Genomic DNA, 15,726 nt, shown 5'->3' on the forward strand with positions numbered 1-15,726 from the left:
ACTTGAATGGAATACACATGCACTATAGATATATTTACTTTGTTGTGCATTTTTAGAATTATAACAATAAAATTTTACACTATTAAATGATTTCACTCAGTGAACTTTGCTGCAACTATTCAGTAATGCTCTCACACATGCACTGGGGGCCTGTGATGAGGTGTGTATCATACACAGGCCCTCAAGGGGTTAAAGTAGATATAAGAGGCCAATTAACACACTTGGCAGCACCTGTCAGAGAAAGCCAGGGAGCCAGGCTTAATTGATGAAGCCCAGCTGAGGAGAGGTTAGGTGATTATAAAGCCTGGAAGTTTGTAACAGAAAAATGTTGTAGGAAGAGAGTTGGTATTCAGGGGTGCTATGGGGGGGTGCCCATCCCCATCCCGTTTCCTACAGGATGTCTGCTGGTGGCAAGTGTGCTAGCCCCAGGTGGAGTGCTTAACTGCAGCACACTCTGAGTGTGGAATGTGAGTTCTGCAGAGGAGAATTGCTGCTCCTAGCTTGTGCCCTGGAGCAGGGAATTAGTATTTTGTTTATAAACAGAAGCAGGATGATTAAAATAAGAAAGGGCTGGTGTGATGCTCTGTACCTCGGGGGACCACCCAAACCCCCATGTTCATCTTTATAAAATGATTGTGTGGTATCTAATGCAAAGTTTGTCGAGTGTCTTCAGAAGGCTCATGATGTACTGAGCATTCTTGTTATAGTGATGTTATGCTATAGGTTATAATTTCATGTATATAGTTATGAGCCTGAAAATGTATCCTCATGGCTTAAAGCAAGCCAGACAAAAACTCTCCAGAAGCAGAGGGGCAATTCACACCTTATCAGGGCATGGATGGTAGTGACTCTGGGAAATGTGCAGGTCATAGTGGATGGCTTTGCTGCACTGGGGTTCCCTAACTGTTGAGGGGTGATAGATGGAATGCATATCCCTATCTTGGCACCGGACACCTTGCCAACCAGTACATAAATCACAAGGGGTACTTCTCAATGGTGCTGCAAGCACTGGTGGATCACAAGGGATGTTTCACCGACATCAACGTGGGATGGCCGGGAAAGGCGCATGACGCTCACATCTTTAGGAACTTCGGGTTGTTTGAGCAGCTGCAAGAAGGGACTTACTTCCCAGACCAGAAAATTACCATTAGGGATGTTGAAATGCCAGTAGTTATCCTTGGGGACCCAGCCTACCCCTTGCTTCTATGGCTCATGAAGCCGTACACAGGCAACCTGGACAGTAGTAAGGGGCAGTTCAACTATAGGCTGAGCAAGTGCAGAATGGTGGTAGAATGTGCCTTTGGACATTTAAAATCTTGCTGGTGCTGTTTGCTGACTAGGTTAGACTTCAGCTCAACCAATATTTCCATTGTTATTGCTGCTTGCTGTATGCTCCATAATATCTGTGAGAGTAAGGAGGAGACGTTTATGGCGGGGTGGGAGGTTGAGGCAAATTGCCTGGTGGCCGATTTTGAGCAGCCAGACACCAGGGCGATTAGAAGAGCACAGCTAGGTGTGCTGTGCATCAGAGAGGCTTTGAAAAACAGTTTCATGACTGGCCAGGCTACAGTGTGACAATTGTGTGTATTTCTCCTTGATGCAAAACTTCCCCCTCTGTTGAATTTACTTCCCTGTAAGACAATCCCCCTCCCACCTTTGACCACAGCTGGAAAAAGAAAATAAAGTCCCTATTGTTTTGAATCTATACATTCTTTATTTATTTAAAAAAAAGGGAGATCACTGACAAAGTAGTCCGGGTGGGGTGGGGGAGGAGCGAAAGACAAGGCCATATTGCTTATTGTAGCCACACTACAAATCAAAGCTGTTTGAATGACAGCCTTCTGTTGCTTGGGCCATCCTCTGGCGTGGAGTGGCTGGGTGCCCAGAGCCTTCCCCGCCCCCCGTGTTCTTGAGCTTGTTTTTCACTTGTGAGCTTTGTCTGAAGCCAGAACCCTCGCTGCTTGGAGCTGAAGCATGTAACTTAGCTGTGCGAGGCCCCGAGCAATTGCCCTGCTTGCTACCCCTAACGCTGGCCCTGCACTTGTGACCCCCTCCCAACCTGTCCCATGACCTTCCTGTGGGTTGCAACCTCCAGGTTGAGAAACCCAGCTCTAGATGAGTTGAGTACCCCCGGAAGACCTCTGTGTACCCCCAGGGGTATGTGCACCCCTGGTTGAGACCACTGAGCTAGTGTATGTGTGTAAGGGGGAGAAAGCGGTAGAATTGAGGAAGGGGCTGATACTAGATGGCGGGATGGGGGTATAAAAGGAATAATATTAGGAGAGGGACATGTATGCTCATGTAATATAGAGTACGTGTGGCACCTTAGAGACTAACCAATTTATTTGAGCATAAGCTTTTGTGAGCTACAGCTCACTTCATCGGATGCAAATAAATGCTCAAATAAATTGGTTAGTCTCTAAGGTGCCACAAGTACTCCTTTTCTTTTTGCGAATACAGACTAACAAGGCTGTTAGTCTGAAACCTGTACTATAGAGTGGTTTCCCAAACAGTGGGTCATGACTGTCATGATAGAGGGGTGACTGGGCTAAACCTGAGTGGCAGTGTGACCACTTGTGCCACGTCGCAACTCCCAGAATGGGGAGCTGAGCCCAGCCCTGCAGGACAGGAGCTGCCACTGTGGGGTGAATGTGAAGCAGGCTCATACTCCAACCCCTAACCTGCCACCACTGGTCTTCCCCTCTGCACCAGGCTGGGATTAGGGTTATGGTGCTGGGATGAAGGGTACTGCTGTGAGTGGTCTGTGCCCTCTCAGTGGTGAAGGAGGAGAAGAATCCTGGCCTATTGGCCTCCACCCACAAATCTGAACCCTGGTTAGGTCACAAAAAAAGACAACATGCAGTTGGTGCATTGCCTTACTAAACAGTTTGGGAACCAGTGATAGAGTGGAGGGGCTGATACCTGCCAAGGGGGAGGGAGAATTTGTGGAAAATGTAGGTAAAGGGGATGATACTGCATAAGAGGGGAGGAGCTAAGAGAACAGGGCTGACATCTGTTTGTCGGGGAAGAAGGGCAGGGGTGTGATGGTGATGTTTAATACTTCCTAATGAAGGTAGAGTTGGGGCAATTTTTGGGAAAGGGGCTGATACTGGCTAATTGTGTGTGGAGAGAGGGCTGGTAGGAGGTAAAGGGCTTAAATTGGATAATAATGGGGGGAACAGCCAGTACTGAAAAAATGGGAGGTATGATGGCCACATGGTTCAAGAAAATGAAGGAAATTGTATGAAATTCCTATGGCAGAGCATGTTCATGGGGGCTTAGGTGATGTAGGTGAATAAGGGACAGATCGATGGGATGTTGGTAAAGGATTGATAGATTCTGGGGGTTGATGAGGGATATGAATGGATAAAGCCTTGGTGTGGAATTGTTGGGGCACAGGTTGGTGAGGGGAACGGGTAGCTAGAGAGTCGGTGAGGTTGATGGGGGATGTGAGGAGTTGATTGGAGCATGGGTTGATGGTGAATGTGAGAGGATGGGTGTCAATGAGGACATTGGTGGATAATGCACTGGTGTGAGGTTGATAGGTGAATGGGGCATTGGTGGGGGTTGTTTGATAGAAGTATTGGAATGGGCTGAGCTTGACCGGATGTGGGTTGATGGGGTGAGGATGGATAGGGATTTGGTGGAGGGGCTTATGGGGTAGAGGGTTGCATAGGGTGGATAGTACATTGGTGGGGTGGTGATAGGGTGCAGCTCCCTCAGTGGGGACAGCTCAGGTCAATGGAGACATGGGATAATGGGGAGGTGTTGGCTTATGCTTTAGTGGGGGCTCAGGTTGATGAAGATAGTTACCGAAAGTGGGTAGGAGAGAGAGGCTGCAGAGGTATGTGGACTGGGGGCTGCTGATAATCTCTGGGGATAGGGGTGGATAGTACAGTGGTGCGGTTCCTGCCACTATTTACATCACAGCCGCTGGTACAACGCACAAGGCGCGTTTCAAAGCATTGGCAGTATGCCAGACCCCGGACAGAGGCCAAGGGCGGGCCTCAATTAGGGCGCGAGGGAAGGGGTCTGGAGCGGATCCCACGGCCGGTCCTGCTGGGGTTGGGGCCCGCGTTCTCTGGGGAGGCTTGTTCCTGGAGCACCAACGGCAGCTACGGTTCCCATGGAGACGGGGCCTGCTCAGGAGAGACCTGCCGCCGCTTCGAGAGCAACTCGTGAGTTTCTATCGAGCCGGGGCGCCCAGTCACCCGCGCGTCCCGCACCGCATCGAGCCGGGGCGCCCAGTCACCCGCGCGTCCTCTCGAGCGAGTCGGGGCGCCCAGTCACCCGCGCGCGTCGTCGTCCCGTTCCGCACCCCATATCCCACCGGGTTGCTCGGTCACCCGCGCCTCCTCATCTCCTCCCAATCGAACCGGGGCACTCGGCACCCCACGCGTCCCCCATCTGCTGCTCCCTGTCATCCCACCAGGGTGCCCTGTCTTTGGTGTGCGTCCTGCTGTCCCAGTAGGGAACCCTGTGACGGTTGTAATCATCTAGTTTGATTTCCTGTGTAGTATAGCACAGCCCATAGAACATACCCAAACTAATTTCTAAAGCATATGCATTTTAGAAAAAAAATCCATTTTTGATTAAACATTGTAAGTTATGGAGAGCCTTGTACCTACTATCATTAACTTTTAGTTCTGTGATTAGTTCCTCTTTATCTGTTAGGACAAGGTCTAACAGAGAATTCAACCGTGTTGTTTGCAACAGTTTTTGAGTTAGAAAATGGTCATCTATACTATTTTGAAATTCCAAGGATGTTTTAGTACTGGCAGCATGAAACCTGTATCATATGTCACTCGAACTGAAGACCTCCATTAGCATAGTTTTCCCCCCTACCCATTATAGATAGGTTCAAAGAGGGCATTGTGTTCCCTAGTATGGTTTGGTAGTCTGTAGCAGAACAGTTAGTACTCCATTTTGTGCATTATCTGTTAGGACATTGATCCATAAGGATTTAAGATAATTTTTTTCTGTATTATCCGTGACTTGGAAATAGCTAATGCCATTTTTGATGTAGAGTGCCACTCTCCCTCTCCTTATGTCCACTTGATCCTTCCTAAATACCTGATAACCATTGATTTTAACATTCCAATGATGTGAATCATCCCATCACTTTTCAGTAATATCAACTAGATTGAATTTATGCTCATAGATCAGCAATTCCAGTTCCTCTTGTATGTTAACCAGGCTCCTACCATTGTGTATAGATTATTAAAGAATTTATTCTTTTCATGTTCTTTGGTTTCTTGATTAATTTGTTCTCAACATCTCTTAGTCTACAGAAGAGAAGAGTGAGGGGGGATTTGATAGCAGCCTTCAATTACCTGAAGGGGGGTTCTAAAGAGGATGGAGCTAGGCTGTTCTCTGTGGTGGCAGATGACAGAACAAGAAGCAATGGTCTCAAGTTGCTGTGGGGGAGGTCTACGTTGGATATTAGGAAACAGCCTTTCACTAGGAGGGTGGTGAAGCACTGGAATGGGTTACCTAGGGAGTGGTGGAATCTCCATCCTTAGAGGTTTTTAAGGCCCAGCTTGACAAAGTCCTGGCTGGGATGATTTAGTTGGTGTTGGTCCTGCTTTGAGCAGGGGATTGGACTGAGGTCTCTTCCAACCCTAATATTCTATGATTCTATGATCTCAATTTAGTGTTAAGTGCTCATTTCTTCCCTCATTTTACCCTCCCCATTTGATACTAGTTTAATCCCCTCCTGACGACTCTAGCCAGCCTGTCCTAAAGGAGACTGCTCTCCCTTCTACTGAGTTGGAGGCCAGTCAAACTACATTGATCCAACTTCAACTGAGGGAAGGGGCTATGTTCCACTAAACCTTTACTTTAGTACTTACCTAGGTTGCCATTCGCTTCCAGAATCTTCTGCCTTCTGACTTCCTTTACTTGTGGGACAGGAAGAATCTCAGAGAAGTTTGCTTGGACAGTCTTCTTCAGCGTGCATCAGAGTTTCTTGAAGTAATCTACTAGTTTTTGTAGTAGTTCATAAAAAGGATCAGATTTTGGATTAACATAATCTCTTCTGGTGTTCCATAGCTGAATCCTCTCAACTGAGAATACTTCATCCTTGGCTCTCATGTTCTTTGTTTTGGGCTTTGTGGTATATGTTGACCCAAAGAAAGACATATGTTTTAGCAGTTCATAGATTGAAATGCATTCTTTACATGCAAGTAGCTGATATTTAACTCCCTGTTTTGAGATTGGGACAAAGCCCTTAAACTGGTAGTGGAACTGAATGGGGAACCAGTGGAGGACTGAAGTACAGTCTTGATGTGCTCATGACAGCCTAAACAATGGAGGACTCAGGCAGCCACTCTTTGTATCAGCTAGAGCAGGGGTAGACAAACTACATCCCTTCAGGGCTTTGGATCTGGCCCGCGGGATTGCCACCCCTGTGGTGCCACAGGTCCCGCGCTGCTCCTGAAAGCAGCTGGCACCACGTCCCTGTGGCCCCTGGCAGGGGGGTGGGGGGTGGGGAGGAGGGGTCCGCGCGCTGCCCTTGCCTGCAGGCACCGCCCCCCGCAGCTCCCATTGGCCAGGAACGGGGAACCGCGGCCAATGGGAGCTTTGGGGGAGGTACCCGCAGGTGAGGGCAGCGCGCGGAGCCCTCCCCCCGCCCTGGGGCCACAGGGATGTGGTGCCGGCTGCTTCCGGGAGCGGTGCAGCCTGGGGCCAGGGCAGGCAGGGAGCCTGCCTTAGTCCCGCTGCGTGCCGTTGCCACCCCAGAGCTGCTCAAGGTAAGTGGCACCAGGCCGGAGCCCATACCCCGAACCCCCCCCGCCCCCCGCACCCCAACCCCCTGCCCTGAGCCCCCTGCTGCACCCCACACCCCTCCTGCATCCCAACCCCCTGCCCTGAGCCCCCTTGAACACCATGCACCCCTCCTGCACCCGAACCCCCTGCAGCACCCCACACCCCTCCTGCACCCTAACACCCTGCACTGAGCCCCCTGCCACACCCCTCCTGCACCTCAAACCCCTGCCGTGAGCCCCCTGCTGCACCTCTTCTGCACCCCAACCCCCTGCCCCAGCCCTACATTCATGGCCCTGAACACAATTTCCCCACCCAGATGTGGCCCTCAGGCCAAAAAGTTTACCCACGCCCGAGCTAGAGCTTTATATTGTTTTCACATTCTGCTTTAGATACACTGAAGTACAGTAATCTTGTCTGGGAGGTGACAAATGCATTGATCACTGTGGCCAGCTTCTCATCCGGGAGGTAGGGGTAAAGTTTCCTAGTGCATTGGAGATGAAAAAAGATGTTTTTAATCACAAGTGCTACCTAGTAAGCTAAGCTTTAGTGATGATTCAAACAGGACCCCAAGGCTTTGAACCATTCTGACAAAAGGGGGCTGTCTGTCTTTGACAGAAAGGTAGAGGTGTGCAGAGTTCTAGCTAGTTCTTCAAAGTGCTTTTCCCCCTTACAGCCAATATCACTTGGTCTTGTCTGGGTTGGTCTGAGCTAGCTGCCATCTGATCTTTTATAGGCATTGTAATATTTTTAGTAATGGGAGTCATTGGACTGGTGACAAATGAGATAGACATTTGAGTGTCATCAGCATATTGTTGGCAGCTGAGCCCAGCGCATCTCACAATCTAAAAAGAAAAGAAATATGGGCTCCTCCTGAAGGTCGAAACAGCAGACTGGACTTCTACATAGAGTGCTTCCGTCGACGTGCACAGGCTGAAATTGTGGAAAAGCAGCATCACTTGCCCCATAACTTCAGCCGTGCGGAACACAATGCCATCCACAGCCTCAGAAACAACTCTGACATCATAATCAAAAAGGCTGAAAAAGGAGGTGCTGTTGTCATCATGAATAGGTCGGAATATGAACAAGAGGCTGCTCGGCAGCTCTCTACACCACTTTCTACAGGCCATTACCCTCTGATCCCACTGAGAGTTACCAAAAGCAACTACAGCATTTGCTCAAGAAACTCCCTGAAAAATCCGCACAGACACACCCCTGGAACCCCGACCTGGGATATTCTATCTACTACCCAAGATCCATAAACCTGGAAATCCTGGGCGCCCCATCATCTCAGGCATTGGCACCCTGACAGAAGGATTGTCTGGCTATGTAGACTCCCTCCTCAGGCCCTACGCTACCAGCACTCCCAGCTACCTTCGAGACACCACTGACTTCCTGAGGAAACTACAATCCATCGGTGGTCTTCCTGATAACACCATCCTGGCCACTATGGATGTAGAAGCCCTCTACACCAACATTCTACACAAAGATGGACTACAAGCTGTCAAGAACACTATCCCCGATAATGTCACGGCTAACCTGGTGGCTGAACTTTGTGACTTTGTCCTTACCCATAACTGTTTTACATTTGGGGACAATGTATACCTTCAGATCAGCAGCACTGCTATGGGTATCCGCATGGCCCCACAGTATGCCAACATTTTTACGGCTGACTTAGAACAACGCTTCCTCAGCTCTCGTCCCCTAACGCCCCTACTCTACTTGCGCTATATTGATGACATCTTCATCATCTGGACCCATGGAAAAGAAGCCCTTGAGGAATTCCACCATGATTTCAACAATTTCCATCCCACCGTCAACCTCAGGCTGGTCCAGTCCACACAAGAGATCCACTTCCTGGACACTACAGTGCTAATAAACAATGGTCACATAAACACCACCCTATACCGGAAACCTACTGACCACTATTCCTACCTACATGCCTCCAGCTTTCACCCTGACCACACCACACGATCCATCGTCTACAGCCAAGCTCTGCGATACAACCGCATTTGCTCCAACCCCTCAGACAGAGACAAACACCTACAAGATCTCTATCAAGCATTCTTACAACTACAATACCCACCTGCAGAAGTGAAGAAACAGATTGATAGAGCCAGAAGTCACCTACTATAGGACAGACCTAACAAAGAAAATAACAGAACGCCACTAGCCGTCACCTTCAGCCCCCAACTAAAACCCCTCCAACGCATTATTAAGGATCTACAACCTATCCTGAAGGATGACCCAACACTCTCACAAATCTTGGGAGACAGACCAGTCCTTGCCTACGGACAGCCACCCAACCTGAAGCAAATACTCACCAGCAACCACAAACCACACAACAGAACCACTAACCCAGGAACCTATCCTTGCAACAAAGCCCGTTGCCAACTGTGCCCACATATCTATTCAGGGGACACCATCACAGGGCCTAATAACATCAGCCACACTATCAGAGGCTCGTTCACCTGCACATCCACCAATGTGATATATGCCATCATGTGCCAGCAATGCCCCTCTGCCATGTACATTGGTCAAACTGGACAGTCTCTACGTAAAAGAGTAAATGGACACAAATCAGATGTCAAGAATTATAACATTCATAAACCAGTCGGAGAACACTTCAATCTCTCTGGTCACGCGATTACAGACATGAAAGTCGCTATTTTACAACAAAAAAACTTCAAATCCAGACTCTAGCGAGAAACTGCTGAATTGGAATTCATTTGCAAATTGGATACAATTAACTTAGGCTTGAATAGAGACTGGGAGTGGCTTAGTCATTATGCAAGGTAGCCTATTTCCCCTTGTTTTTTCCTACTCCTCCCCCCCCCCCCCCAGACGTTCTTGTTAAACCCTCGATTTGTGCTGGAAATGGCCCACCTTGATTATCATACACAATGTAAGGAGAGTGGTCACTTTGGATAAGCTATTACCAGCAGGAGAGTGAGTTTGTGTGGGGGGGGGGTGAGAAAACCTGGATTTGTGCTGGAAATGGCCCAACTTGATTATCATACACATTGTAAGGAGAGTGATCACTTTAGATAAGCTATTACCAGCAGGAGAGTGGGGTGGGAGGAGGTATTTTTTCATGCTTTGTGTGTATATAATAAGATCTTCTACACTTTCCACAGTATGCATCCGATGAAGTGAGCTGTAGCTCATGAAAGCTTATGCTCAAATAAATTGGTTAGTCTCTAAGGTGCCACAAGTACTCCTTTTCTTTTTGCAAATACAGACTAACACGGCTGTTACTCTGAAACCTGTCACAATCTAAGTGGTCTCATGTAGATATTCAGTATGGATCCTAGTGAGATTCTTCATGATAGGGCCTTTGAGGAAGAGGAGCACTTACCCATCATCATTCTTAGGGTTCAACTGGAGAGAAGTGATTGGGACCATTGTAATGTTGTGATTTACCCTGGCTGTGTTATGCAGAAAGTTTAGCAGTACTTTGTTGTTTCTTGTATCAAAAGTTGCAGATACATCCTACAGTATGAACATGGAAATTTTGCCTGTATCCATGACCATTACGAAGTAATTTTTGGTGCCACCCGGGCTGTCTCTTCACTGTACTCTGAACTGAAGCTTGATTGTGAGACATCCAGGATGTTGTTCCAGCTGCTGAGAGGCGGTAGCTAAGTTCATGGAAGAATTCTTCTGTCGACCTAATGGTGTCTATACTGTGGCATAGATTGGGTTAACTATGTCTCTTGGGTCTGAATTTTTGACACCACTGAGCCACATAGCTAGGTTGACCTAAGTTTTAGGTGTAGACCAAGCCTCAGTCTGGGCACATGGCTAGTGGGAGTGAGATTGTATATAAGAGGGGGTGCTCTTAGAGAAGTGGAGATCATTTAGTACCACATGCCACAAGACCAGGCTGGAAAGAGAAAAGGAAGGCAGAAGAGAGGGACTCTGCATAGCCTGAGATACTGACTAGATCTCAGATACTGACAGATTTGCAGGAGGAGAGAAATCAAACTAGAGAGTAACTGTAACTCTCTAGTGCTTTTTAAGAGTAGAGTGACTGTGGATAAGAAATTCCTTTGCTAAGTTTGTGTTCCTTGCCTTCGTACCACGTTGTCCCTGAAGGGGTTAAACTAGAAGCCCAAAGTGTTCAGAACCACCGTGGAACTCTGAGGTATCATGTTGGGGGCTTAGGAGGGCTGAGGCACTGGTTCTGGGGGCCACTGAACAGTGGAATCCCATATCCCAAAGAAGGGCTCAGACAAGGGGTCTGGGCCTGGAAGTATGCCTTCTATGGAAAATGCTGGACACCCATAATCTGAATTTAAATTTAAACACCTTCCCCCTAAGTTTCTAGCCAGTGATTTTGGTATCTTGTGGACTATTCTCATCCCAATGGACTTTTGAAATCCCAGTTACCATACAGAAAATGGAGGAAAAGAATAGATTGGTGAAGGGATGAAGTGGAACACAGACATGAAGAATGGTCCAGTGGTTTGAGTGCTATCCTGGGATTCAGGACGCTTCAGTTAAATTTCCTGCTTCATTACAGGATCCCCGTGTGCCATTGGGCAAGTCTCTGAGTCTCCTGTGCCTCAGTTTTCCAGCTGCTTGATAGGTGATAATAGTACTTACCTATCTCACTGAGGTGTTATGAGGATAAATACATTTAAAAGATTGTGTGTGGGGGGGTCATGTAAGATAAATAGCTTCCTGCTCTTAGCCTGACCAATATCTGCTATTTCAGAAAAAGTTAAAGTCTACTTTAAGTCCATAAGACATGTAACTAATTATGCAGTACAATAGATGGAGTGTGGAGAAGCCAATGCTTGGAGAGGAGACATTTGTCACTCATCAGGCTCCAATCAGTAACTTTCTTCTATCTTAGGCTCAATAATGTTACAAATGAAGAAAGAACTAAATGAACTTCTTGTGAGGAAAGAACAAGAATGGGAAAAGCTACAAGCTTGCCAACTCTGTTTTCAGAAGACAACGTTGCAGGATACCAGAAAGCAGCTCCAAGAAATGCATAAAAAATTCAACAGGTTAAAAGAAGATTTCACCTATAATCTGGGAGTTCTGGAAGAGAGAGACAGAGAGCTGGAGCGCTATGATGCCATGTTTACTCATTTGAAAATGGCTGAAAATGCTAAACAGGCAGAAGTTAGTGATCTTAGGATACAGTTGGATAAGCTGCAACAAACACTTGTCAAGGAAACCCGGAAACAAGAGGCTCTGCAGTACCAATATCAACAAAAACTTAAAGAACATCAGTTAGAGATGGAGCGGCTGCACAGGTAAGAGAGATTTTTTATTATAGTACATTACTATCTTGGAAAAGTAGACATTCAGCCTCCCAAATGAGTGTCTGTGGATCTGATAAAGCAGTAGTTTCTTTAACACATTAAAAAGGAAGGTATGTACAAATTTAACAAATTTTAACATATTAAAAGCTCCATTCTGTCTGAGCTATGCTTAGCACAAGAACAGAGTTGGGGTCTGCAAAGGTAGCTTTAAGTCACCTTTACAGCATCTGTATTCACTCTCTAGTGGAGAACTTCCAAACCTCTGGCATTAAGTTAGAGGAGCCCCAGCGCTGCTCTCAAATGGTGCACCATATCTCTAAGACAAAAGCTGCAAAATGTGGGAGGGAGGTTGGCATAAAGGTGGATTTCAGAGTTGATAGAGGGAAGGCTTTTTAAAGAATCATAGAAGATTAGGGTTGGACGAGACCTCAGGAGGTCATCTAGTCCAACCCCCTGCACAAAGCAGGACCAACACCAACTAAATCATCCCCGCCAAGGCTTTGTCAAGCTGGGCCTTAAAAACCTCTAAGAATGGAGATTCCACCACTCCCTAGGTAACCCATTCCAGTGCTTCACCACCCTCCTAGTGAAATAGCTTTTCCTAATATCCAACCTAAACCTCCCCCACTGCAACTTGAGACCATTGCTCCTTGTACTGTCATCTGCCACCACAGAGAACATCCTAGCTCCATCCTCTTTGGAATCCCCCTTCAGGTAGTTGAAGGCTGCTATCAAGTCCCCCCTCACTCTTCTCTTCTGCAGGCTAAATAATCCTCATTCCCTCAGTCTCTCCTCATAAATCATGTGCCCCAGCCCCCTGATCATTTTCGTTGCCCTCTGCTGGACTCTCTCCAATTTGTCTACATCCTTTCTGTAATGGGAGGTCCAAAACTGGACGCGGTACTCCAGATGTGGCCTCACCAGTGCCGAATAGAAGGGAATAATCACTTCCCTCGATCTGCTGGCAATGCTCCTACTAATGCAGCCCAATATGCCGTTAGCCTTCTTGGCAACAAGGGCACACTGTTGACTCATATCCAGCTTCTCATCCATTGTAATCCCCAGGTCCTTTTCTGCAGAACTGCTGCTTAGCCATTTGGTCCCCAGCCTGTAGCAGTGCATGGGATTCTTCCATCCTAAGTGCAGGACTCTGCATTTGTCCTTTTTGAACCTCAGATTTCTTTTGGCCCAATCCTCCAATTTGTCTAGGTCAGTCTGGACCCTACCCCTACACATATCTACCTCTCCCCCCAGCTTAGTGTCATCCGCGAATTTGCTAAGGGTGCAATCCATCCCATCATCCAGATCATTAATGAAGATGTTGAACAAAACCGGCCCCGGCACAGACCTCTGGGGCACTCCGCTTGATACTGGCTGCCAACTAGACATTGAGCCGTTGATCACTACCGTTGAGCCCAACAATCTAGCTAGCTTTCTATCCACCATTGGCCACTGTTGGAAGACAGAATACTGGGCTAGATGTATCATTGGCCTGACCCAGTTACTTATGGTCTTAACTTATTAAAATCTAACAGGACAGAGAGAAGCCTCCAGTAATCAAAGTCCTTTAATTAGTCTAATTCTTTTGAAACGTTTCTCTAATATTGAGACAATTAGAGAGTAATAAGAGACTCCAGACAAGAAAACTTCCCACAGCATCCTCTCAGTAAGTTTATTCACTGATGTTTATTTATCTGATGAAGATAGAAATAACTAAAATAGTTAAAAGTTGAAATAGTTAAAAGTGCTCTCTGATGCATGAAACATACGTGAAAAGTACAAATGATAAAATATGTTTTAAGAACCAAAATCATTAACTAAATTTTACTTAAAACTAGATTAAAAGAAATTTTTTATAAAAACCATCACTATTTTGAACAGACTCATACAATCGCTCCAACACTAGATCACCATAACTGACTTTTCTCAACAGTGTCTAGCTGGATGTTGAAGGTCTTTATTGTTTTTGTGAATCTGAATTTGTCTTGCTTAGTGGAAGATTTGAATATGAGAAGTGCTTGTTGAAGAAATGGAACAAGTAGCTAGTTCAAATGGCAAGTTGCCATGTTTTTGACTTATAAATAGTAGTGTCTGACTGCACTTGGGTCTTGGTTTCCAGTGCAAAAGATCAAGGATCCTCCAAGGACTTGGCTCTGCTTAAAAATGTGGCCTTTAATAAGTTTGGTCAGCATTATTATTACTAACTTTAAAAATGTCACTTGAGTCGGTGATTTTCTTTCATTAATAGAAAATTTTAATAAGTAATAATAGACAACTGTGCCTGTTCTGAGGCTTATAAACTTGGAGTAAGATTGTTTGTAGCAGTCTGTGACAGAGTGAGACCCTGCCCGTCTTCTGCTCTGTCTACACAGACTATTCGGACACCTTCCATTGTTAAATACTACTGTGTAGTTTACGTACATGGTTTTTCCAATGACCTTGTTGGTCCATACACCACATAATTTATAGCATCAGGTTTCTCCTCAGCCCTTTGCCCAGGCGAGGGAAGAAAGCTGTTCACCCAGAGATCCTTCTTGGTTCTGGCTCCATTAGCTTGCCTCTCTCTTCATCACTTCCTTCTTGTGCCACCTTCTACCCTTTGTGGTAATGGGCTAATTAGCTCTTTAGTCCTCCTCAGTCCATTTTAATCTGTTAATTAGGCACAGTCAGGTCCACCCTGGAGTTTGGAGGAATAAATTGGTGTTTAAGTGATCAGAGTGCTGGCTCAGCTTTTGGTTTCCAGCAGTCTGTCATACAGTCCCACAATTGGTCTTGGAAAGATGCCTATAACTGGATAGCTGGTTTATAGCTTTTTATAGAATTGTTGCATTTTTAGATACTTTCTATAGGGATAAATTGTACCTGGACCAACAGCCCGCAGTTGGATATTGGCAAGTTAAATGAAATAAAAAGACAGTTATGACTCAATATTGGAGTTTGATTTAATGGGTTAAAGAAGGGGGGACCTATGCTCTTCATGTTGTTTAAGTAACGGGGAAGAAGGATGAGCCGTTCAAAAGTGTTTTTCAGTAGATCATGTGAGGAACACTAGAGCAAATAACTTGGCTTTGCTATAACTAAGGCTACGATTTTGTCATGGACATTTTTAGTAAAAGTCACGGACAGGTTATGGGTAATTAACAAAAATTCACAGAAGCCGTCACCTGTCCCTGACTTTTACTAAAAATGTCCATGACAAATAGCGGGAGGGAGGAGGGTCCAGCACCTGCCCTGCTGTGGCTGGGAGCTGTGGGGGTTGCCTGCGGGGACTGGAGAGTTCTGGGGGATTTCCCCCACACCCGTGGTAGCTGGGGAGCTCCGGGGGTCCCCAGCACCCATGGAGCCCGGGGAGCTGCAGGTCGATTCCCCACCACCACCCAAAGTGGCTGGGGAGCTCCAGGGGATTCCCCCCACTGCCTGCAGGGACTAGGGAGCTCCGGGGGTCCCTGGCACCCGTGGGGACAGGGGAAGGATTCCCCTGCTGCTGCCAGCTGAAGATCTGCCTGGGATCCCCCACCGCCCATGCCAGCTGGGGAGCTGTGGGGGACCCCCAAACCCATGGCTGCTGGGGAGCTGTGGGGGACCCTGCCATTCCAGGTGGCAGGGGTACCCTGAAGTTCCCGGCCACCAGGGGAGGTGAGGGTAGCCTGCAGCTCCCAGCTGCCATGGGCTGAAGTCATGG

At 47.0% G+C, this 15,726-nt stretch overlaps 1 protein-coding gene across 4 annotated transcripts in view; it reads left to right on the forward strand.

The window, feature by feature from the left end:
* Positions 1 to 55: 55 nt before the first annotated feature.
* The window catches only part of CCDC57 (coiled-coil domain containing 57), a 130,267-nt gene continuing 114,596 nt past the window's right edge, over positions 56 to 15,726 (forward strand). For 3 of the 4 annotated variants that reach the window (XM_037914593.2, XM_043528985.1, XM_043528988.1), the window contains exons 1-2: positions 4,062 to 4,178; positions 11,627 to 12,035. In XM_037914593.2, the coding sequence (XP_037770521.1) occupies positions 4,127 to 4,178; positions 11,627 to 12,035 (461 nt within the window). In that variant the 5' untranslated portion in view covers positions 4,062 to 4,126. Of the gene's footprint in view, positions 468 to 4,061; positions 4,179 to 11,626; positions 12,036 to 15,726 lie in introns of those variants that run through there. The other variant, XM_043528986.1, reaches the window with a different exon arrangement.

The sequence above is a fragment of the Chelonia mydas genome, chromosome 14 (assembly GCF_015237465.2).
Source record: "Chelonia mydas isolate rCheMyd1 chromosome 14, rCheMyd1.pri.v2, whole genome shotgun sequence".
In the NCBI taxonomy this organism is placed as follows: Eukaryota; Metazoa; Chordata; order Testudines; family Cheloniidae; genus Chelonia; species Chelonia mydas.